This window comes from Corylus avellana, chromosome 9 (assembly GCF_965113065.1).
Source record: "Corylus avellana chromosome 9, dhCorAvel1.hap1.2, whole genome shotgun sequence".
Taxonomy (NCBI): Eukaryota; Viridiplantae; Streptophyta; class Magnoliopsida; order Fagales; family Betulaceae; genus Corylus; species Corylus avellana.
The window spans coordinates 20,500,225-20,525,212 of NC_142498.1; the positions used below are offsets into that span (position 1 = coordinate 20,500,225).

The 24,988-nt window shown below is 34.8% G+C and overlaps 4 protein-coding genes across 4 annotated transcripts; 2 read left to right on the top strand and 2 right to left on the bottom strand.

The window, feature by feature from the left end:
* Positions 1 to 15: 15 nt before the first annotated feature.
* Positions 16 to 3,349, bottom strand: LOC132190424 (dihydroflavonol 4-reductase). The gene is made up of 6 exons (XM_059605413.2): positions 3,198 to 3,349; positions 2,928 to 3,097; positions 1,316 to 1,510; positions 951 to 1,110; positions 645 to 837; positions 16 to 415 (listed from the first exon to the last, which is right to left on the bottom strand). Exons 1-6 carry the CDS (start codon positions 3,313 to 3,315, stop codon positions 208 to 210), a joined length of 1,044 nt encoding a protein of 347 aa, XP_059461396.2. The 5' UTR covers positions 3,316 to 3,349; the 3' UTR covers positions 16 to 207.
* Positions 3,350 to 9,155: 5,806 nt separating this feature from the next.
* Positions 9,156 to 11,599, top strand: LOC132189131 (mannan endo-1,4-beta-mannosidase 7). The gene is made up of 5 exons (XM_059603668.2): positions 9,156 to 9,549; positions 9,638 to 9,832; positions 10,266 to 10,388; positions 10,781 to 10,977; positions 11,067 to 11,599. Exons 1-5 carry the CDS (start codon positions 9,220 to 9,222, stop codon positions 11,488 to 11,490), a joined length of 1,269 nt encoding a protein of 422 aa, XP_059459651.2. The 5' UTR covers positions 9,156 to 9,219; the 3' UTR covers positions 11,491 to 11,599.
* Positions 11,600 to 12,746: 1,147 nt separating this feature from the next.
* On the bottom strand, positions 12,747 to 17,211 carry LOC132189130 (glucose-1-phosphate adenylyltransferase large subunit 1). The gene is made up of 14 exons (XM_059603667.2): positions 16,453 to 17,211; positions 16,233 to 16,355; positions 15,838 to 16,011; positions 15,627 to 15,719; positions 15,462 to 15,545; positions 15,318 to 15,373; positions 14,922 to 15,015; positions 14,565 to 14,750; positions 14,337 to 14,417; positions 13,939 to 14,025; positions 13,759 to 13,863; positions 13,313 to 13,419; positions 13,148 to 13,208; positions 12,747 to 13,006 (listed from the first exon to the last, which is right to left on the bottom strand). Exons 1-14 carry the CDS (start codon positions 16,684 to 16,686, stop codon positions 12,905 to 12,907), a joined length of 1,587 nt encoding a protein of 528 aa, XP_059459650.2. The 5' UTR covers positions 16,687 to 17,211; the 3' UTR covers positions 12,747 to 12,904.
* A 3,993-nt stretch (positions 17,212 to 21,204) lies between these two features.
* Positions 21,205 to 21,900, top strand: EMB2184 (Ribosomal protein L31). The gene is made up of 2 exons (XM_059605099.2): positions 21,205 to 21,320; positions 21,403 to 21,900. Exons 1-2 carry the CDS (start codon positions 21,252 to 21,254, stop codon positions 21,736 to 21,738), a joined length of 405 nt encoding a protein of 134 aa, XP_059461082.2. The 5' UTR covers positions 21,205 to 21,251; the 3' UTR covers positions 21,739 to 21,900.
* Positions 21,901 to 24,988: the final 3,088 nt, after the last annotated feature.

Genomic DNA, 24,988 nt, shown 5'->3' on the forward strand with positions numbered 1-24,988 from the left:
TATAGATAGACACAATTGAGAAAAATTGCTTATTCTAATACATTAATTTGAAGATCGAGATTATTTATAATTTTGTTATTCGAATTGTAATGCAATTCAAAACAGCTTACAGAAAGAAAGCAAATTGCCTAAACAACAATTACGCAAACACAATAGCAGCAGCTATAGAAAGAAATCATTGTTTTGATTACAAAGATAAAAGCCACATCACATAATTAGAGGCTGAGATTTTTCAATCTTAGCTTGTGCCACTGGCACGGTTTCTGCAGCCAGAGGAATCAAACCCTTTGCTCGGCATGTTTCAACAGCTTCTACAAACATGTCCTCCAAGCTGTACTTGAACTGAAACCCCAAGTCTTTAACCTTTTTGGAAGAGAAAGAGACAGCCTCCAAGTTCTCGTCCACATCCTTGAACCTGACCATCAATTCCTAATTAGCCCAACTCTCCAACTTATAATTTGATATGAAAAACGCTTACAAACTTACGTGTCAGTCCATATTTTATGAAAAATGAGCTTAAATTTTAGTAGTTAACGTGATAAATGTCATGTAAACTATCGGTTCACATTTTAGTGACTGATGTGATAAGTACCACGGGAACTGTTATTGAAATAAACAGATTCAAAATTTCAACCAGGACTTACTTTGTAGGGACATTATACTCGGGGTATTTTTCTCTGAGCAATTTTGCAACGTCAAGAATGGTAGCATCGCACGCAGAGCATATGTACCTTCCCTCTGCCTTGGGATGCTCAAATAAAAATATATGAGCCATGCAGAGGTCATCCAAGTGAACAAATTGGCCTTGCTTTATAATCGAATAATGAGCTTCATTCCCTGTAATTAAACATGTTTAAGTGAAATTCAACTAAATAATAACGTACACCTTGGACCTAATTAAAGATAGCGTTTACCTCCCGATCTTTTTCAGGAGGTGTGAGAATAAGTACCGGTGATAGGAGAAAGCGCGGTGATGAGACTAGGTGGCATTGATAGCATAAGAAATGGTCCAACCACAAGAGGAGGTATAATGCTGATGAAGTCCAAATTGTTCTCTTTGGCAAAGTTCCATGCGGCTTGCTCAGCCAGTGTCTTGGACACGAAATACATCTGGAGATTGTTCAATATTTAAACATTTAGATTGAGTGGTACCCTAATTATGTTATATTATGACCTCATTAAAAAAAAAAAAAAACACCCTTATAAGTAAATCTCCCCAACAATTAGGATGCCTATCTTAAATTTCAAATTAAAATTTTTTTGAACCTCAAAAATTATATTAAAAAAAAAAGAAAAAAAGAAAAGAAATACTGACCCATCCAGTCATCTTTATTGTTCGGCAAAACTCAACATCACTCCAGCAGCTTTCATCATAAACAGGCTTTTGGTGGCCTGAAACATCGAGGGTTCCTGCGGAGGATGTGAATACAAGCCTCCGAACAGTTTTTGCTTCGACACATGCTTTCATGATGCTTAAAACCCCGTTTACTGTTGGCTTTATCACTTCATTCTGCAAAAACCAAACTAATTTTTTATTTCATGCTTATTTCTACACATTAAAATGATAATATGATCATATACTTAACTATCCTCATGCAATTATATATGTTTTTGTATTTAAACAGAGTTTGCAATGTTATTGGACGATTTAACTAATTATAAACACTCTACCAACAATAAATAAGAAAGATTTTTTTTTTTTCAGAAGAAAAAAAGCATTGTGTGACAAGGGTCGACAAAATTCCATCCCATACTTTAGCTATATTCTCCACTTTTCTAATTTTTTTTTGTTCCTTTCTATTTAATTATTATTATTTTTTTATACTAAGGTTGCTATACAAGATAAATGAATAAACAACTAAATCTACATCATATCTAAAAAAATCTATATATCGATCTAACATATATCAATATGACAATATGAGACGACTTAATACGTATTCTTGCAACCCCCTTGGTTTAGTCTAAAACAAGGTACCACATAATTGATATACGAATTTTGTATAACTGCAATGCAACTTAATGATATATCAGTAAAATTTATCACTTATACAATCATCACGTCATTCAATTGGCTGTACAAGAGTTTACTAAATAAAATTACTCTTGACATACTCAAAAGATGGTTCCTATTGGTTAGTGCAATTCTATACTATGAGGTATCAAAAGCTAGTTACACATTTTTTACAAACTGAAATAGTAATACCTTTTAACTTTTTATTGTGGTTGTCCTTATAATAATGCTAAGTGAACTGCCATGCCAAACGGTTTGCAAGGCATTCTTTACAAAATATTGGATTTTGATCCCTTAGAATTCTTAGGAAAATTTCAGAAAATTTCAAATTCTGGAATTAGAGATACAGGCAGTACATTTTAATTCAATGGCTACTGTCCTGCCACGTGTCCGACTTATAATAAAATAATATTTAAATTTTTTAAAAAAATACAAAAAATAAAAAAATAAAAATACTTTGGGGTGGGAGTCACTCCATATGGCCAATCACCTCATTTTTCCCATAGGGTGAATCGGCCACCCCAAGGACCAAACTCAAAATAAACAAAATTTTAGTTTTAACTCTTGGGGTGGCCAATCCATCCCAAGGGCCATGAGATGATTCGGCCACACCCAACTGGCTTTTGAGGGTGGCCGAAGTCACCCATGATAAAAATATAGGGGTCCCACAACCCAATTATATCATGTCAACAATAATTGGGCTATATTTTATCGTAAAATGAAAATGACAGGATGAACAATGAAGTTGACTTCTCCATCTCCGGCCGGAGTGGGAGTATTGCTTTTACTCCGGAACCGCTACTTAATTAGGAAATTTAATATGCCAAAGTCTTTAATATTTTCCATTAATTAGTCCCTATGTCTTTTTTTCTGGTGCATCTACTATAATAATTTTTTGAGGTGAAAAGCACACCTCGGGGTCCTTGGACTCGAAATCCATGGGAGTGGCCACGTGGAAGACTCCGGTACACCCTTTGATTGCTTCATCAAAGCTTCCCTCCTCAGCCAGGTCAGCCTTCCACAGTGTCAAGTGCGTCTTCGCCTTTGGCAGCTCTAGCAAATGCTTCACCTTCTTCATATTCTCTGCCACGCACACACAAAATAATTTTTGTTTTTGTTTTTGATTTTTTTTTAAGAAAAAAAGAAAATTCAAAGTCAATAAGGAGAAAGAAAAGAATCGGACCTGGGTCTCTCACGGTGGCTCGAACCGTGTAGCCGCGCTCTAGGAGTCTCATGACGAGCCATGATCCGATGAACCCAGCCGCGCCGGTCACACAAACTGTTTCAGACTCGATCCCCATGTATTCTTCTCTTTTATCAATATAAATTTTAAATTACTGCCTGTTGGGAATGTTTGTCTATAAATATAGTCGTTATTGATCCTATCTAACACATTTTTTAAAAAATATTTATAACTCAAACTACCCACACGTGATTACCCGACCCTTCTGGCACGTGGGTGGTAGGTGGTCACCCAACACTTCCTAGGCACTAGCTACCATGTCCCTTTCTCGTACAATGCCTTTTCCAACAGACACTGACAAAAACATCGTACAGTCGCTGTTAGAAAATAAAAACATGGGAATTTCGAAATTAAAGAAATTATTGTAGAAATCTGTGGGGGTAATAATTTTTATTGAGCTATAACTCTATAAGATAAGTTTAATTATTAAAATATAATTGTTGAAACAGCAGTTTATTATTAGAAAAAAAATGTTGTTTATGTAAAATTCGAACAAAAGTTGACTGCCGCTATCAGGGACGAACCCAGAAAATTTTATGGGAGGGGCCAGCTAAATTTTTTTTTTGGTTCTTTAAAATTTTTTTATTAAAAAAAATTATTTTTGTTGTTTTTTATGAACTAAAGAAAGGGCCAAAGAAAGTGGACATTTGAAAGTAAAGGCCAAAAATAAAAAAAACTTAGTGGGTATGGGCCAACAAAATTAAAAATTGGGCTAAAAGTTTTTATTGGATATGGCCAAAAAATTTAAAAATAGGGCCAATTTTTTTTTAGAAGGAGGTCAAATGACTAAAATTAAAATTTTAACTTTACCATTTTTTTATTTTTTTTTACTTATAATATTTTTTTTCCCTTATTTTGGGGGGGGACCATGGCCCACCCCGGTCCCCCCTTCCTCCGTCTCTGGTCGCTATACTAGTTGTACTTGTACGCACAAAAGTTGATTGTCGCTATACTAGTTGTACTTGTACGCAGGAATGGAACCAAAAAATTTTATGAGAAGAAGCCGGTCAAATTTTTTTTTTCAGTTCTTTAAAATTTTTTTATTAGAAAAAATTATTTTGGTTGTTTTTTATGAAATAAGGATTACCGTAAAGGCAAAAAAAAGTGAGCATTTAAAAGTAAGGGCCCAAAAAATAGACATTTGAAAGTAAAGACTAAAAATAAAAAACTTAATGGGTATAGCCTAAAAAAATTAAGAATAGGGCCAAAAAAATTTTATTGGATATGGCCAAAAAATCTAAAAATATGGTCAAATTTGTTTTTGGAGGGAGCCCAACTGCTCAAATGACTAAACTTAAAACTTTACTTTATTTATTTATTTTTTTTACTTATATTTTTTTTTCTTCCTTATTTTAGGGAGACCATGGCCTACTCCAGTCCCCCCTTCCCTCTATCTCTGCTTGTAGGTGTCCAAAATACATACAAAAATAATAAACTTGTGGCACGTGTCTATTCAAAAGCCAATTTAATCTTAATTAGTAAAAGACAATCCATTTTAAAACATAAAAAAGAAATTCTAAATTTTCAATGTTGGCACAAATAAAAGGAAGTTGAAATTTTCGAATTTTCATGAAATAATTCAACATCGCCTTCTGATTGGGCCGAGCATCACTGCACGCAGTGAATCAAACATGGGAAAATGTTATGACCGGTAAATATACGTGTGTAAATAATAATAATAATAAAAAAAAAAAATCCTTCAAATAAAGGATCTTACAAGAGAAAACAAAGCATATATACATGTGTAAATAAAATAGGAAAAGAAAAGTTTGATTATTAGATTTTCGGCAGAGAGTAACTGTTTCCATCAGCTTAATATCACCTGTGAATATATATGTACTGTTGTCAAAACCCACTTGGAGGCCCACGTATGTCCGACGTGACTTCAAATATCGCTGAAAATATGGGCCGAGTTCAAACTATAGAGTCGAGCCCATCAGACAATACCCACTTTTATTACCAATCTGGGTCTTCAATTTCAAACAGCTTCTGTGCTCTGCATTTTTTGGGCCTACGAGTGTTGGCCAGCACGTGTGTTCCCTTCAGATTTGTATTCTTTTCTATATCCTTCCAAAAATTCACACCCCACACCCCCCCAAAAAAAAAAAAAAACAAAACAAAATTCATAGATTATATCTATAGAATACGGTCATACGTCAATATCAGAAATATTCGGTTGTCTGAAGTTACCACATACGAAAAACCATGAGCGTCCTTTGTGTTTATATTTTCATAAAATGTAAACTGTTACTGTGATAAATAGTGTAGTAGATACACTTGATATAGACGGAACTTGGTGCCGAGTGCCGACAAGAAGAAAGGGTGTGACATATTGGCTATTGGGTACGAGACAATTCAATGAATATGTTATCTCCAATTTGGATAAGTTTTTCCTGATAGGACTTGGAAGAGTTGTTGGATGAAAATGAAAATGAAAATGATGCTAATTGCAAAGTAGGCGAAGTTGAAACCTCAAAGCAAGCCCATGGATCTGAATCAAAAATCTTGTTCGGTTTTGGGAAGCTACTATAGGTTGCTAGGTAGGGAACATGACGTCATCTGAGTATTCCAGTAAGCAGATCCAAAAGACATGGGGCCGGGCCTCCATCTGAGTGGTCGTGTCAAAAAAAAAAAAATATCGGCAAACACATCTTAGAAAGATTTTTCCAGCTCTTTCTTTGCCGAGTCACAAATGTTAAATATAAAAAAAATAATAATAATTTATATGTTTTATATAGAAATGAGGCGATTGGTTCATAGTTCATACCGGGTGGTAGGCCGAGTCAGAGGCCCACGAGGCCCCAACGGTTGGCGGGAAGAATGGGGTGCACTCCGCTGCGCCCCTCCCTATTTGATGCAATCGTTTTAAAAAGAGTAAAATGTTATTGTTTCGGAATATTATTTATATTGTGAAAGCCGAAAGGAGAAGTTATAAAAGCTGAATTGGATTCATGTCACTTTGGTACACTCAGCTTCACCTTCACATGCACAGCTAACAAAATTTATGGCAAAAATGAGAGTGAACATCACCTTCTGACATCATGGATACCTACAACGGGGGATGGGATTTTATTCCTAAACTCCATTTGGGTTAGCTTAATTGTTTTTTTAATATACATTTTGCTAAAATCAAATCATGAATTTATTATTGCAAATAATTTGGAGATTATGATTTAGTGTTAATAATATCTTCCTTTTATTGATAGATGAATAATGTCGAATGATGTAAAAGAAGTAATGATGGGTCTTGTCCATCTTTATCAAAAACTGGTTTAAATTGATAATATATATATATACTTGAATCTGAATATAAACAGAAGTACAGTTATTAACGAAAAATAACATAAATATTTTATAGAAAAATATTTAAATTACTATTTGTTGCTCCATTATCTTTTTTTTATAAGAAACTTGAACCTATTGAATATTTTAAATCGTTATGAAGTTTTACTAATATAGACGAAAATAACCAAATGTCATTAAAATTGCCAAAACACTTTTTCTTTTATTTTTTAATCGCAGTTTGCCGCGTTCTTTGAATAGAGGCATTGCAAATCAATCACACCTTGAGTGGAAAACATTGTGGTGGCATTGTTTGCAGATCCACATGGCAATGTCATCCTACGCGAAATACAATCACACGCGACAAAGTATGGTGTTTGCAAAACATTGAAGCACTTCCATACATTGTGTGCCGGATATTATATTAAGATTTTTTTTTTTTTTTTTAATCGGACTTACATGCTATTAGTTTAAGCAACGGTCAAAATTAAATATTTCAAAATTTTTTACTTTAAAAAATACTAAAAAAAAGCTTGTTAACCCATAACACTTCTTTAAAAAATACTAAAAACTATTTTTACTTTTATATAACGCTTTTTAAAATAAAATAAAAACACGTCTCAAGTCTCAATTCCCCCACTGTTGGCGAAATTGAAGGAAACATATTCTAACGTTGGTACTCCCAAAACAGTCGCGATATCAGTGCTTTCCGCAATTAACTTTTGAGCAAAGGATAACGTTGGGGCTGTTGAACAACGTTGACGTGAGCTTTTCAATATTTCATTTATTTATTTATTTTTAATTGGAAAGCAATTATCATGGAAAAGCAAAAACAAATATTATGAGAGTGCAAATGAAAAAGTGACACAGACCCACCAAGTGTCCAGCACCACGAAATGACCCAATAGCCAATAGCAAGACAAATTTCAAAATTTGCTCCGTGACCTCCGTCCACTCTCTTCAATCTTCTCCTTTATTCCTTGCTTTCTTCACTCAATCAAGTTTCTCAACTGTGCATTTGAATATTTGGGTTTTGTCTCCACTTAATTACATGCCAAACAAGAGATAGTGATCATCCCATGGAAAACTTCCTCCATCATCATTAGGATCATCAAGGTGATATACTTAGCTCACTAAAGCCAAAAGAAAAATCCCATTTCCTAGATCATAGCCTATCTACAGTTGAGCTATGAGAAAAAAAAAAAGTTTCTCAACTGTGCATTTGAATATTTGGGTATTGTCTCCACTTACATGCCGAACAAGAGATAGTGATCCCATGGAAAACTTCCTCCATCATCATTAGGATCATCAAGGTGATATACTTAGCTCACTAAAGCCAAAAGAAAAATTCCATTTCCTAGATCATAGCCTATCTACAGTTGAGCTAGCCGCAATTCCCTCTAATTTACGGCATATATTTTTTCCGGTCCATTAAATTATATATCTTTAAGGCCCAAACCTAAAATTTGAACCGATAGAAAAGGATAGAGTTTTCTCCAAACTAGGTTGGAGGAATTTCCTTCAACCTAGTCTATAAAAATGACATGTATTTTTTTTTTTTTAATAACATGTAAAATGCGATGCACATGAGTTTTTAAAATTTAGTTACTTAAATTAATGTTTTAATATTTTCTCTCACATGTAAATTCAAATTTTCATCTAATAAGTAACCCAACACAACACATGAAATATTCCGTTAAAATGGGAAAACGATTAATTTAATCATTTATTTAATATTCTAATTTGGATTAAGTGAAATTTAGGTAGCTTAAGAGAAGAAAGCTACTAAATTCACCTATTTCGAGTAGGTGGATCCAGCATCCTATGTTATTTGAGCCTATTTGAAGCAGGTGGATCCAACATCCTAAGCTATTCGAGGCAAATAAACTTGCAAACCCTTATCTTAAACTAACTAAATTTAAGTTTGAACAGCTTAATAACAAAAAAAAAAAATCTCAATCCTATTTTTGTTTACAAATTGCCGTAGAGAAGGTCAAGTGTTAGTTGAATTCATAGCCCAAATTGTCTCCGTGATGTGCGCTCAAGTTTATAGGCTCTTTTTTTAAAGCTCAAATTAACGTTCTAATCTTATATTATATGCTTTCACATTAAGAGATTGATTTTGGCAATAAATAATGAATTATAAATAATAATAATAATAATGAATTATGGCCATCGGTTTAATTAGGGAGTCCCTTTCACCAGATAAAAAGGGTAACTAAATGACACGTGTAAGCTCATGTTATGGTACTGGAAAGCGTGTCTTCCTCATGATCCGACAAACCGAAAGCAACATATCCTGAAGAAGTTGGTGCTGTCAGTCATCCATAACTACATAAACGACTTCGTTTTAGGCTAGTGTTCTTCTTATTTCTTTTTGAGATGAAAGTTCAAAAGTTATTACTTACCCAGTTAAAATATATACTGACAATAGTAGCCCTATTCATTGTCTATACGATTTACACACGGCAAGGATATTTTTGGCTAGCTAATCAATTAACCCACGTAACAAAATTAATGGAAGAAATAAATAATAAAGAAAAACCAATAAAGTACGTGCAGTTTTTTCTTTTTTAGTAAATCCAAATATTATCTATATATAGGGTGCCATTTACAGAACCACGAAATCTTTATTGAGTTTATTTATTGAGAGGGAGAGGGGGGAAAAGGGTTGGAGAAGATGATGAAGCAATATTTGGGAATAGCTTTGTTTGTTCTAATTTTGATAAAAAACCATGGGAATTTTCTCCATGTTGAAGCAGACGATGGGTTTGTGAAAACCAGAGGGGTGCATCTGATTTTGAACGGGAGCCCCTTGTATGCAAATGGGTTCAATGCGTACTGGCTAATGTACATCGCCTCCGACACATCTCAGAGAAACAAAATCACCTCTGCCTTTGAAGAAGCCACAAAGCGCGGCCTCACAATAGGGAGAACCTGGGCTTTCAGCGATGGAGGATATAGGCCTCTTCAGTCCTCTCCTGGCTCCTACAATGAGCAAACCTTCCAGGTTTTTTTTTTTTCTTTTTCATGGCTTTTTGCTTTATGGGCAGGTTTTCTTTTTTATTTATTTGTTTCTTGTGTTTGGTAATTTGTAGGGGCTGGATTTTGCAATATCTGAAGCTGGAAAACATGGGATTAAGCTAATTTTGAGTTTGGTGAATAACTATGAGGGCTATGGAGGGAAGAAACAGTACGTGGAGTGGGCAAGAAATCAGGGACAGAGTTTATCATCTGAGGATGATTTCTTCACCAATTCTTTGGTCAAGGGCTTCTACAAGAATCATATCAAGGTCCATTTCCACTTCCACTATATATTTTATATTCTTCTTCTTCTTCTTCTTTATTATTATTATTTTTTTGTTGGTAATTTTCATTGTTCTTGGCAAAATGAATTAGTTGAATTAATTAACGGTAGATGAACCATCCAACTTTAATGCATTAATTTGTTATTAGTTTGGCAAATGGCAGACGCGCTTTAACAGCTCCAGTGCAGTCCAAATGAAAAATGGTCGCTTTGAGATTCATCCCTTCCCCTGCCCACATACCAAAATTGCTTCCTTTTAATTAAATTCATGGTTTTTGTTTTATTTTACTTCTTTTTCTTTCTTTTTTTCTTTTAAAAAAAATAAATATAAAAACTAATTCACAGTAACACATATTATATAATGATTGTAATAAAAATTAATTAATTAATTTAAAATATTCTCTCGTCTTGTGTAACAGACGGTTCTCACAAGACGCAACAGCTTGACTGGAATTACTTACAAAGATGACCCAACCATAATGGCCTGGGAGCTTATGAACGAGCCAAGATGCAATGCGGATACATCAGGAAAGACCCTTCAGGTCAGCAACAATTTTCTTTTCAATATATGCACATAATTTAAAGTGCTATTATATTTTACAAGCCATATTTACATAATTACATTTTTACAATCATTATTTATTTGAAAAAAAAAAAAAAAACTAATTATATGTTCATTTTTTCAAAACCAAGATATCTAACTACTGCTTCTCTAGCTATGTAGCTGTTTGAAGAGGTGGGGGAATAATCTAACCTAATCCCTAGGTTTAGGATTAGGTTTGATTATGCAAAATTCAGAAAAAAATATAATCTAACCCAATCCCTAGGTTTAGGATTAGGTTTGATTATGCAAAATTCAGAAAAAAATAATAATAATAATAATAATAAAGAATATGTGAAATAAAAGTTTGATTATAACGCTTTTCTCTGACAGGACTGGATTACAGAGATGGCATCTTACGTGAAATCCATTGATAAAAATCACTTGCTAGAAGTTGGCCTGGAAGGGTTTTATGGAGAATCAAAGAAGTCATCGAATCCTAATGGGTATCTATTAGGATCAGATTTCATTACAAATAATCAGATCCCTGGCATCGATTTTGCCACAGTTCACTCATATCCTGATCAATGGTAGGGCTAAAAGAAGAAGCTTTTCTGCATAAATCTGACAACTAACGAGAACCCATTTCCTTAATATGTTCATGTTCTTTGATGAACAGGATATCCGGCTCAACCGAAGAAACCCAGCTCTCATTTCTGAACAGTTGGGTCAAGGATCATATAGAAGATGCGCAGAATGTTCTTCGCATGCCAGTTATGTTTGCTGAGTTTGGAAAATCGACGAAGACTTCTGGTGTTGATGAAAGAGACCGGCTTTACAACATAGTTTACTCAAAAATCTATTCATCTGCTAGTGGCGGAGGCGCCGCCGTGGGTGGCTTGTTCTGGCAACTTCTAGCGGAAGGAATGGACAATTTCCGAGATGGGTATGAAGTGATCCTCGGTGAGGACTCCTCAACGGCTAGTTTGATTGCTCAAGAGTCTCAAAAGCTTGTTCGGATTCGAAAGATGTACACCAGGCTGAAAAACATTGAGAAGTGGAAGAAGGCCAGAGATATGAGAAAAGGCAAGCACAGAAATTAATGGAAAAAATGAGAAAAAGAGCCCCAACAATATTACAGTAGTTGAAGATTATAAATTCATGTGTTCTGCAATATATTATATATATATATATATAATTTTTTAACCTGCATATTATCTTACCATTACTATGCAGTCTAATTTTACTTCTCCCTTTCAAAGAAGAGGTCTATAATTCGACCCACTCTAAAGTGAGAGATTTGTAACAATTTATAAAATTATATGGAATAAGGACACCTAATATTATGGTTTGAAAGATAAAAATACATGGATTACTTCTTACAAATGATTTTGTTGTGATTATGGTGAGGGCCAAGGTAGGATATGAGCACTAGATTGAGCCACCTTACTATGAGATGGGTTTAAGTTGTTTTAAATTTCCGCGCTTTATAAGTTTTGGAACTTTTGACGTATTAGTTTAGTTGGTTTGACAATTTTTTACACGATTCTTAAATTTGATATGAACCCAATACAAAATTAACGAGTTATAGTGAGGGATTTGGCATGTTTAATTAAATAAGTTAGATTACGATTAATTTATATAATTTTATATCTATGTTCTGATATGATCTGAACTTAACACAAAAACATAAATTAAAATTACCACCCGTTGCCACCCTTACAATTAAGTACCTAACATTCGTGGGTGGAACTAAAACTTTTAGTTTGGAGGGACAAATTTAAAGAAAAAAAAAAAAAAAATTATTGGAGAGGCAAATTTAAAATTTTAAAGGTCTATTTCTTTTTGGGACCACCTTATATACTAAAACTTATGGCGTGAGTCCCCCCCCCCCCCAAGCTATAGGGTGGTTCCGCCCCGCTAACATTAGTATTAGAACAGGCATCACAATCAACATCATGAGTTTGCGACACAAAGAAAGTAGCCTATATACTGAGAAATGTTAAACATTTCAAATTTTTGTTCCAAAAGTTTGTTCACAAATGATGTATTACAATCCCATGAGTTTGTGACATATTTCCCAAAATAATAAATCTCATGAGATGGTGATACATCATTTGAGAACAAACTTTTGAAAAGAAAATTTAAGATGTGTAACGCTTCTCCTATATACTAGATTATAACATCTTAGTATATATGAGCATAAAATAAAGTAATTGAATATTAACGTGTTGGATGTCAGATTCAAAAGAAGGGTTTTTGTTCATCCAAGAGAGTAGGATTGCACATAGTTTTGAGATTCATCGCCGTATATATTATTAAGCCCAGTGTCTAATACGTATAGCTTGAACAGCCAGAAGAAATAAATAAGCCAACGGCAGTGATTTTATTAAGGAACTGGGAGGCCTTCGTACGTACTAAGAAGCTTGTAACCTACATGTATGGGGGGGACCATTACTACTAGTGTTCATTACACCAGCTAATTTCTGAGAAGAAGCCCTTGCAAGTGTCAAAGATTTAAATGACCATTCCATCTTTAATGGTTGCATTCTTCAGTATGACAGTGATCCCTGACCTAGTGAAGAACCCTTCCTCTGGCCTTTCCCCTTCTTGAATGTCCTAAGAAGTCCCAAAAAAAAAAAAAAATCCTTCAGTGGTGTGTCATCAAATGATCAGTTAAACACCATTCTCCAATAATTTGGATAGCTTGGAGTTTTAAGAGCAATCTAGAACTTGAAGAGCACAGAAAGCTATACTTACATCACCATTGGCAATGACCACATTTCTTCCTATCTTGGCATTCTTATCAATGATGCAATTCCTTCAAGAAAGTTGACATTGGAGATATCAATCAGCATGAGTTTTAGGATAACCAAAATTAGTCATTTCTCAGGCTTTTCCCGAGAGAGAGCAATTAAATCTCACCTGATTTTGGTATTTTGTCCAACACCAATAGGAACCTTTCCCTCTGCTAGCAGGGATGCAATTTCAGATTCTGTTTGGTAGTAGTCAGCACCCATCATCATAGTATCCTGGAAAGCAAATTCCATAACCAGATATAATCAGTATTTAACTCTGAAAATGAAGAAAGCAAAAACTTATTCACTGATATTGAAGCAAATCTGGAGAATTCATAAAACTCAACCAGTGGAACGGGTAACTACTAGTTCTCTCTCAAAGCTTGAGGTCTCTGTCGCAATTAAGGGGTGTTCAAGTGAGCTTGTTTTGCATAACTTTTTGGATGGTGCTTTTTATTTTTTGTTTGAAAAACCGTTTTGAGTTGTTTGTTAATGTTTTTTTTTTTTTGGGTAGAAAGCAAAAACTTTTGAGGAAAAATATTTTTAAGCAGTCTAACAAATATGTTAGCTCACCTTAAGTTCTACACCACACTCTAAACGTGAGCGGACACCCACTATAGAGTGTTCAACACTACATTCCCGCAAGAAGCAGCCATGAGAAACAATTGCATCCAAAATCTGCAAGAACCAGTTGAGCAATGAGACACAAGAAGTAGAACCAATCTCACACTGATAGAAAACTTATGACCATACCCTGCATTTTTCAACTTTAGTAGGCGGCAAGAATCTCGGTGAAGTGTAGAAAGGTGTCTTTGGATCATTGAAGTCAAACTTCGGAGGCTGCAAGAAAGGAACCGTATGATCAGTTTAGAGAGTCATTTTTTCTCATTGGCAAGGAAGAAAGAAACAATTTCTGACTGAAGTTTAATATGGATAGTTTTCTCATTTTCTAATGATGTTTTTCCCCTACTCATATTTCTTCTTAAAATTTTAATGAATCATCACCAAAGTTCTTGACCACCATTATAGCACCTCTGGCTGTAGTTTTTACAGGATACTCTCCAGATTGCTCAAAGTTGCCAGACGGTAATTATTTACGATATCAGTTGCTTCAGGGTGGTTATGAACACTAGTCAATTAATAGATGTTACCTGTTCTGTCAGGGCCAAGTTGGAATCAAAAAAGGACTTTATAGTTCCAATGTCCTCCCAGTAATCGTTGAATAAGTATGCCTGACAACAAAAATGCACTAAGAAACTCAGGAATTCAACTACCATACAAAAATCTTGCTTACATGATTCATAAAACTTAGCATAGAAGACTCAAAACAATAATAAAAAAAAGAAATACAGAAGTTCATATAGGTAGTTCTATCTTACTTGGACATTGTGCTCCCTCACAGCGGAAGGAATAATTTCAGAACCGAAGTCATTGCATGAAGGGTAGCTCCATCTCAATAGCTTTAGTAGGACATCAGTTCTAAACACATAAACACCCATTGATGCAATGTAAGGATTTTTCCTAGCATCTTGCTCAGAAAGCCCTAGAACAGTGGTGTCAACTTGCTGCAGTGCATATGTGAGAGACAATAACCAATATCAGAGAGAAGCTGTGGTGTATCAGCCGGAACAACAATTGGCATAAATACAGTTCGATAAACTGATTCCAAGGAAAGAAACGATGTAGAAAGAAAACTGAAATAAAGTCAAACAACAAAATGAGGTAAATTTGCCAACCATTGCTTTCAGGTCAGGGCCCTTTGGTTTCTCGGAGAACTGAATAATACGTCCTGTGTTGTCAATTTTCATCAATCCATAATCTGAAGCACGGCTGCAGTACAATACATATATTAAAGGATGCATATCAAGAAACCAGGAATTGAATTATTAAGATCTTCCGGCCAATGTATATAAATATACACACACATGCATAAGCATACTTGTAGTAGTTCTGCATGACTTATATGCGATTTTCTTCTTTTAGGCTGGGATCCATATCACGCTCAGAGAATTACATATTGAAAATTACAAGACCATTAGCTGTTTTTATTCTTGTAAATCTATCATTGGCTTAAGAAATAATGTCCTGTGTATGTGTAGCTGAAATTGTGACAGATGGTACACCAGACATACCTCTCATCCATGGGCACGCACGAAACTGTAATATCGGCATTTGTGTCAATATGCTTCTGCAAAAACATTTACATCAATAAGCAGGATTTTCCAAAAATGTAATCCAGTACTAGATGATACATTCCACAAGAAAGTAGTTTTTACCTGCACAAAATCCATATAGTCCATTCTGTAGAGATGATCACCTGACAGTATCAATATATGCTCAATACTCTTGTTCTTGGCATCCTGCATGAATCAAACAAAAGCTCATAATATTAATTATAAGGTTATAAGATTCAGCATAAATGCAAAATCACAATCACCCACCTCAAAGACCCATATAAACTGCCTCACGGCATCTGCTGTTCCCTGGAACCATTTCTTCCCTGCTTCGCCCGGTGTTTGGGTGGCAGCTAAAACCTGTTTGCCATTTTATTAGCCTTAATTCATCAAGAAACTTCAAGAGAATTATTATAGTTCATAAATTTCCCAAGAACATGAAAGCTCTGAAGGTCTCTATTTGCCTTTATCAGCTTACCTCCACAAACCCATCTCCAAAATTAACACCATTCCCAAGATTATATGTGCGAGCAAGGTGACGGTTGAGGGAAAATGAGTTAAACTGCGTCAATATGAATATCTTCTTTATACCACTGTTGATGCAATTACTCATTGGGATATCGATCAGCCTGTAACACCCTCCAATTGGAACCTGCAGATCATACCAACTTATCATAAATTTCAATCAACTTCAAAACCAGCACTCAGAAACCAAATTATTAGCTCATATGCCTAGCATTGGTGCCTCTTTCATTCTGCTCTTTATTACCAAAACCGCATAATCTATTCATAGCAACATAATTTCCAATGCAAATTGGTAACTTTAAGATCAAAAAGCTCAAAGCGCCTAGAAGTGAATCAGTGATAGCATACCGCAGGCTTCGCTCTTCTGCTGGTAAGAGGAAATAAGCGAGTTCCAGCACCTCCACCCAATATGATGGAGGCTACATTTTTGGGGTCTGCTTTTGGAGTCTCAAAAACCGGTGCCTGAAATGTCTGAGATCATATTTTAAACACAAACAGTTAGAGAGCCTATAACAACATCCCATTGCTCAAAATCTGATTTGAGTAAAATTACATTGAATTCACTTACCATAGCCTCTTTGTTGATATCTGTGAGCACAGAGTAGGCAACACCGGGCTTAAACTTCGTAACCCGGCTGCTTTCACTCTTCGAATGCTTCGAGAATTGGGTACTCAAATCCCTGCTCTTTAGGCATCCCCTCAAACTTTCACCCCAAAACCCCCCACCCATATTCCTAACTCCTCCTCTGCCAAGTTTGAACGGATGAGCATTGCCCTTCAGGGTCGCACAGCAAGAATCCATGATCCCACCAAGAAATCGAACTAAAAGATTGACTTTTTTTCAGAGATTTTTATTCAGGACAACTGCCTAGAAAAGAAAAAAAGAGGAATGAGGAAATGATTTATGTGCCAAAGGCGGCACTATACTGTATAAGGGGAAAAACAAGGCCACTTTCAGAAAGTAACAAATTCTATCAGCAATGTTCGGATCACAAAAAGTCGGAAACACGAAGAATCAGAAGCACCCAGAAGCCAAAAGGATCGGAACTTTGAGATAGACCTGGTCTAAGCCTAAGGTCGCTCGGATCACAAAAATGGGCTAGCGAGAAAATGTGATCAGAGAGTGTTGCTTGAGTGACTGAACGACGACGACGACGATGAAGGCAGTGAGATCAGCTTTATTGGCTTTGTGAGAAGTCACGAGAAAACCCCGCAAACTATCCCCGATTTTACTATTTCATTCCGCAGTCTGTGTGGCTCTCACTCTCTCTCTCTGACACGCTGATTCCACAGACTACGGTTGCTCTGGACTTCTGTGGCATCTGATAGAGAGTCATTACAAAAGCGAAACTCCTTTCTATTATTTGTTATTATATAAAAAATAATAATAATAATACTTATGTTATTTTCACCGCTTTCTGACTTCATGGGAAATCAGGGCATGTATTTACTTCCGCAAAAGTTGTTAATTAAGAGGTTAATTTAACAAAAACTGGTTGAGTTACAGCTTTTTATTATAATTTTAATGCCAAAGTTCATGATTGATAAATAAATATTTCACTTAATCACTTGATTAATTATGAAATGGCGTTAAAGTTAAATCAATTTCAGCTGCGCTCTCTTTTAATTATATAAAGTTGTTTTATGTTTTTCCTTTGAAAAGATCAACACGGAGATTAGTGGTTACCAGCTCTCTCACTTCAAGTAAACGCATTTCTCAGGCGAATTTCTGGCCACGTGCAATATGAAACGAGATTTGGTTTAGAAAATCGAGCTTCCACCGCTTAATCAATGGCTGGAATTCCCAAGGGTATCCGGAATTAATGCTTCAAAAGTTCGGTTAAGGATATCCTCTTTCTAGGCTTTGCATTTTAAGCGAGTCGGTGGGGGACGGTTGTAATTTTTTAATCTAATTAGGCTTAAATCATGACGAATGCCCTCAAAGAGTTCAATGTGTGCAAGTAATTAATGGCTATAATAATTTTTAACCACGTCAAAATATATATATATACCCCCAAATGACAAATATATATATTTTTTTAAGGTAAAAACAATTTTTTTATGATTAAATATATGCCCACGTCAAAATATATATATATGCCCATTAATTTTTTTCAGCCATGGCCCCTGCCCATTCTCAAGACTGGTTATATATATATATATATATATATATATGTATATTAAAAAATGTGATATCATGTACAGAGTTAAATATAATAAAACAAAATTTAGATTATAAAATTAACCATGGTCGCAGGTATTAAACTTCAAATATTAGCAAGAAGTTCTAAAGTAATATATTATGATATTAAGTGGATCTAACACATAATCAGATTATGTGTCATCCGTACGAATCTGATTGTTTGTAAATGTCTAAAGTTTCCTGGATGTATTGAATACGTTAATAAATTATAAGATTTTATTTGGTACGTGGCACAAACTAACTGTTCCGAATTGTTTAAAGTGTCACCTATTACGTGCAATAATTATTAAACAAGAATAAAATTACTTGCGACAAATTTATTATTATTTCTTATAGGAATAAGCTTTGAATACTGTTGGAGATAAAATATCTCATCGTAAGCCTCACTCATTTTTTATGCTTATTTACAATATTAATCTCTCGTCAATCATTATGCGATACATGTACACACTACTTCTGCACCAAAAGATAAAAAGAGATAGGAGAGAAGGAGACGGGAGTTCTTCTCGTTCCTCCACGAAAGATCTCTATGAAAAAGACCGAGAGCTCTCTCTCTCTCTCCTACACCTCTCTCTTGCTTTGATGACCCTCTCTCCTTTTCACTTATTGTATACATCCATTAACACCCACTTATTCATGTGTATTAGAGGCAAATTTTTATTATGTTTTTTATTCACAAATGAAAATGTTAACTTAAGTATTGGACAGTTTTAAGCTTCAACTGAAAATTCTCTAATTTTGTTTTTGTTTTGAATAAACGTTATTGCTGTACAAGAGATTCTTCACTACTTAGCCACCAATAAAACCATTGAGTAGCAAATTCTTGGTCGAGAAAAACACTCCAACAAATACTAACCGAAGAAGAATAAGAGATAAGATGACCTAAAAAGATGGAAGGGAACTAGTCGTTTTGTTTGCTTTTTTTTTTTTTTTTCTTGTTATTTTTGTTTGCTGCTTAACGTCACGTCCTTTTAAAATAAGTATCTGAAAAAATGTTATTTACGTAAACTTCATTTAAATTACAGGCATTTCCAACGTCACTCTCACACAAATGGCCAGCCTTGAATGGGTTGCCACATGTATGGCCAGAATTGCGTGTCCCATCACGATCATGACTCGAGAGTCATGAGTCATGAGTTGTTGCCTTGTTGCCATCTGTATCTCCAACTCGGTTTTACTTGTTTTATGCACCAAATCTTCGTGCGAGTCAACTCGACAAAATTAAGGGGAAAAACTCAGAAAAGAGCTGGTGGGGCTTTCGTTTTTTTTTAGTAATGGTTTTATTTTCCTACTATTTTTACGTCATCTTATCTTTAATTGCTGATTAAGCTTGAACATCATTATTATTTTATTTTTTTATTTTCATTTATCATCGTTTTGTGCGGTCCTCAACCGATCGGACTTATTTATGGTTATTTCTATTGAAAAATAATTTCACATTGCATATGGATAAAATTTTGAACATGTTTATGAAGAATTTACAACTTCTCTTAATGAACTAGTTTATAATGTGAGTTAGACTCATGAATTTTCTTCGTAGTATTAGAGCCTACAATAGGACAAATAGGAACTCATATTACTTACTCCTTGATAAGGATCAGAAAATACCAACATGCACGTAAGGGAAGGTGCTGAGAAATAGTTTTACATTGCCTATGAATAAGATCTCGAGCATATTTATAAAGAATATACAATCCTCTCTTATTGAACTGATTTTATAAGATAAGTTAAGTTTACGAATTTTTTTCAATTTGAAAGTCATGAATGAAACCATTACTTCCCGTTCAGTTATAATTATGTCTTTATGCTGCATTTTTTATTTGAAATTTATTGTTTGGATATCCACCCCTATTTGGTTGTTTGATTCCTTTGTAATCCCGTTTTACCTTAATTGAATAAAAAAGTAAAGAGCTCCCTTGCCTCAATTATATTGTTCAAGCTTAATCAGCAATTAAAGAAAAATCTCAAAGAAGGTAAGGTGCTTGTTAAATTGTCAATTATTTAATTAACGCTCTATTAACTTATCACTCACGATATTTACTCCGATTACCACGTTAAATCACTGACAAGGACAGAGTCCTTGAAGGTGACAGCCACGTGGGATAATGTCATTGTCCTTCCGTCGAAAATATCTGACCCCCGCCCATCTTCGGGAGTTCGATCCCTATCACTTTAGAACCAACCCCCACCAACTCCAAGAGTCATATCGACACGCGGCAATTGAACCTCACACAGTCACACTATAAAATCTTAATTTATTTATGTGCAATAATAGCATTTTTTTTTAATATACTGTATATATCCTAAACTATATAGTTATTTGATATAAAAACAGATTTATAAATAAACCTATTTATATTTGCAACATTAATAATTTAGTAAATAGTTTTAAAAATAAAACAAAAAGTTTTCACAAAACAAAAACATAAAAAACCATTCCAAACACAAAATCTTTTATTTTATAATAATGTTACTTATTTATCATAATATTTTCAATTCTCAGAGCCCATAATGTTAGCAAAAGGGGGTGTGGACACGAGGATGAGTGAGTGTGTATGGGTAAGGAGTTGAATTATTAAAGATATTTGTTGTTTGTGATGAGTGGCAGCTGGTGAAGGGTTGTCTCACAAACACATGGACGATATATATGGACGGGAATGTTTGGTAAAAAAAAAAAGGGCAAGCATGGGGTTCAGTGTAATTAGAACCACTGAAAAAGAGACATCAAACAGAACACGTCTCAAGTTTCCAGAAGTAGAATAAAACCAAGGGAAGAAAAATTATATGTAACTTCGATGAACACCAAAACGATTAGAAGACAAATTACACATGCGGCCTTGTTCTTATTTCTTATTATAACTGATACGGCTCTTCTACCCCCACAAAAAAAAATGTCAGAGATTAAAATCAAGTCATCCGCTATAATTTTTTTTATTTTTTTTTGGTCAAAATTCATTTTGGGTCGTGCATCTTCAATAGCTCGGGTTACAAACCAAAATCACAAGTCTAAACTTAAGACCCAAAGTGACGTTGTAGATGGCCCATGGGCTAGAACCTTTCTAGCCCAGAACCATTACCCAGAACCCGAGCCCACCTCTCTTACTACAAGCAAAGGCTGAGTCACCTACAACCTCATCTTCACCCGTTTCACTCAAAACACACAAATGGCGATAAGCCTGACGAACACGTTCCTCCAAGGAAAGCCTTGTCCACTCCTTCCCATCACCAACAAGGCAAATTCTCCAATCACCCATCCACGCCCCTCTAAAACTTATACTAATAACAATATTAATTTATTTAATTTATTTTTTTCAGGTGAGAGCGGTTGAGAACTACCGGCCTGTGGTGACGTGCAGGAAGAAGGATATACACCCGCAGTTCCACGAGGACGCAAAGGTGTACTGCAATGGAGAGCTGGTGATGACCACGGGCGGGACCCAGAAGGACTACTCGGTGGACGTGTGGTCCGGCAACCATCCCTTCTACCTCGGCAACCGCTCGGCGCTCCTAATCGACGCCGACCAGGTCGAGAAGTTCCGCAAGAGGTATGGAGACATCGCGCAGATCATGGACATCCCCGTGCTCAAGGGGGAGATTGTGCTTCCTTCAAAGCGCAAAGCCATTTCGGTCAAAGGGGGCAAGAAGAAGTAGACGGAGGAAAAATTGGTGTGGAATTTGGGGGTTTCGGACTATTTTTAAGCGTTTCCTGACATTGGGAAAATTGGGATTGTTGGTATGTATTGTCCTATAACGAAATACATATTATCTGTTTGTGGAAATGTCTGTTATGAATATGAAGCATGAAATTCGATATGTTGTTCATAGTTGATCCAAACATAAATTAACAGAAGCTCACAATACCTATGCATGGCACCTCTTTCATTTCCTGCAGTGGCAGTTACAATTGCCAGAGATTCCACAAAATCCTGACCACATTTTTCTGTGCCTGTAGGAGATTTTTCTTTTCACCATTCATATCTCTGATTCCCAGTATACATGCCATGTTTCATTGAGAGCAACTTTTATTATAATTCTTTACAAATTCACCCGTTTACTACATAGCTACTAAAGTATAGATTATCATATAATATCTACAAATCGATATAGTTCATGTGACACTTAATACACTAATTACCAAAATATAAACATTATTTTCAAAAAATGTGAATCGTTAGTCGTATTTGTGAAGGGATTACAATAAAAACTGTTATACCCCGAGCAATTTATCTTTTTTATTGTATAGCCATAGTCTATTCACATCCTCCTGAGTCCTGGCAGATACATTTTTCACTCATCATGAACAGATGGATCACTCACTTCAAATTTTATAAGCATGATCTAAAATCTTCTTTATTTCTCATGGAGCGTCACATGATTTGTGGCAATAACATTTGATTACAGTTACTGTTTTGCCAATGATCTGTTTATTAGGTTAACAGGAGATGAAACATTTTGAAAAAATTCGTGGGCCCAATTCATCTCATAAAACCGGTTCAATAAGATATAGTTGTCCAATCCTTATAAACATGCCCAAGATCTTATCCACAGTCAATGCGAGATTATTTCTCGACAATTTTTTTGACAAGGTGGGGTTTTTGATGATGTTGGACTAGGGCTTCCATGGTGGTTGTATCAACATCTGATTTGTTTAATTGGAAGCCTGGTTTGTGTGAAGGATATGCCTCACTTTGGATGCAGATTGCTATTGTTATTCTACCATCCTACACTCTGCCCACATGAGCCTCCAGCTGAGGTTAAGCTTTGATTCTTTTGGTGTTAATCATAGTAGGCCTAGAAAGGCCATTTTAGTAGGCTAAGGATATGCCTTATTTTTAAATGGTTTTTTTGTTTTGTTTAATAAAGTTTAGTTTTAAGCGTTTTGTATTTTTAGTTGTTTGTTAATATTTTTGCTTTGAAACGAAAAACAAAGAGAACGTATCCGTATCTCAAAAATGAAAGCATAATCAAGCTGAATCTTCAATTATATTATGGTGTCCCAAGAAAGACAGAATCTTGAGTAAAAGCGACATTTTTATAGTGATTCCAAATTTTAGACTAAGCTGAATATTTAACTGTAGAAGACGATGAAATCTAGCAAATGGGCTGAGGTTGCGTTCGGCTATGCTTCTCTTATCTGATGACTTGACTCTAAGTTCTAACAACAAAAATTAAAGAAATCACAAATAGATGTCTAGGCATGCTGTAACCCGTAGGTCGTAGCATTAGCCTGTTCTTTTTCCCAGTATACATGTCATGTTTCATTGAGGGCAACTTTTATTATAATTCTTTACAAATTCACCCGTTTACTACATTGCTACTAAAGTATAGATTATCATATAATATTTACAAATCGATTTTACAATTTATGTGACACTTAATCACTACAAAATATTTATCAATTTCTGACGTGGCTACAATATACGAATTTTTGCCACGTCAGTATATATTTTTCTGACGTGGCAAAATTTGGCAAGTCAGTAATTATTGACGTGTAAAATTACCACGTCAGAAATTTCTGACATGGTAGTTTCACACTTCAGTAATTTTTGATATGTTAAATGTTAGCACACCACTAAAAAAATGAGTGAGATATTCAATTCTTTCCCTCTTCTTTTATTTCCCCACTCTCTCTCTCTCTCCTCTCTCAATCTCCCTCTTCTCTATGCACGGCCAGCTCCCTCTAGAGGGAACAAGTAAAAGAAAAGGAGAAGAGAAAAAAAAAAAAAAAAAAAAAGGGGAGAAGATAAGTAGATTTTTTGGGTTTTTGAAGATTTTTGGGTTTGACGTTTGGGTTTTGGATTTTTCAAGTTGATTTTTTTATTTGGTTTTTTTATTTTTTGAAGATTTTTTGGGTTTGGGTTTTTGAAAATGAAGAAAAGAAGATAGAGAGAGTGAGAAAATGGAGAGAAGAAGAGAGGGAGAGAGAGAATGGCGTACGTGCAGGAGAAACAAAATTGGTGAAAAAATTATTTTAATTGAAAAATAATTTAAATTAATAAATTTTTTAATTGAAAAAAAAAATCCAGAAAAAATTTTAAAAAAGAAAAATTAGTTTTTTTTTTAATAATTTTTTAAAATAAACTGACGTGTCAATTTTGACACGTCAGTAAATTTATTGGCGTGTTATATTTTAACACGTCAATAAATTATTGACATGGCAAAATTTAACACGTCAATAAAATTTATTAACGTGCCAAATAGTAACACGTCAATAAATTTTGACGTGTCAAACAGTAATATGTTAGTAAAAAAAAATTACTGACTCCTATGTTTTTTACCTTCAACACACGTCAGAAATGCTACGTCAAAAAAGTTTTTTGACATGTCAGACACTATGACACGTCAGAAAACTTTGATCAAGAAAAAAATGATTTTTTGTAGTGAATACACTAATTACCAAAATATAAACTTTATTTTCAAAAAATGTGGATCGTTAGTCGTATTTGTGAAGGGACTACAATAAAAACTATTGTACCCCAAGCAATTTATCTTTTTTGTTGTATAGCCATAGGCTATTCACATCCTCCTGGCAAATACATTTTTCACTCTCATCACGAACAGATGGATCACTCACTTCAAATTTTATAAGTGTGATATAAAATCTTCTTTATTTCTCATGGAACGTCACATGGTTTGTGGCAATAACATTTTATTACAGTTACTGTTTTGCTATTGGTCTATTTATTAGGTTAACAGGAGATGAAACATTTTGTAAAATTTTTTGGGCCTAATTCATCTCATAAAACTGGTTCAATAAGAGAGGGTTGTTCAATCCTTATAAACATGCCCAAAATCTTGTTTACAGTCAATGTGAAATTATTTCTCGACACCTTTTTTGACAAGGTGAGATTTTTGATGATGTTGGACTAGGGCTTCCATGGTGTTTGTATCAACATCTCAT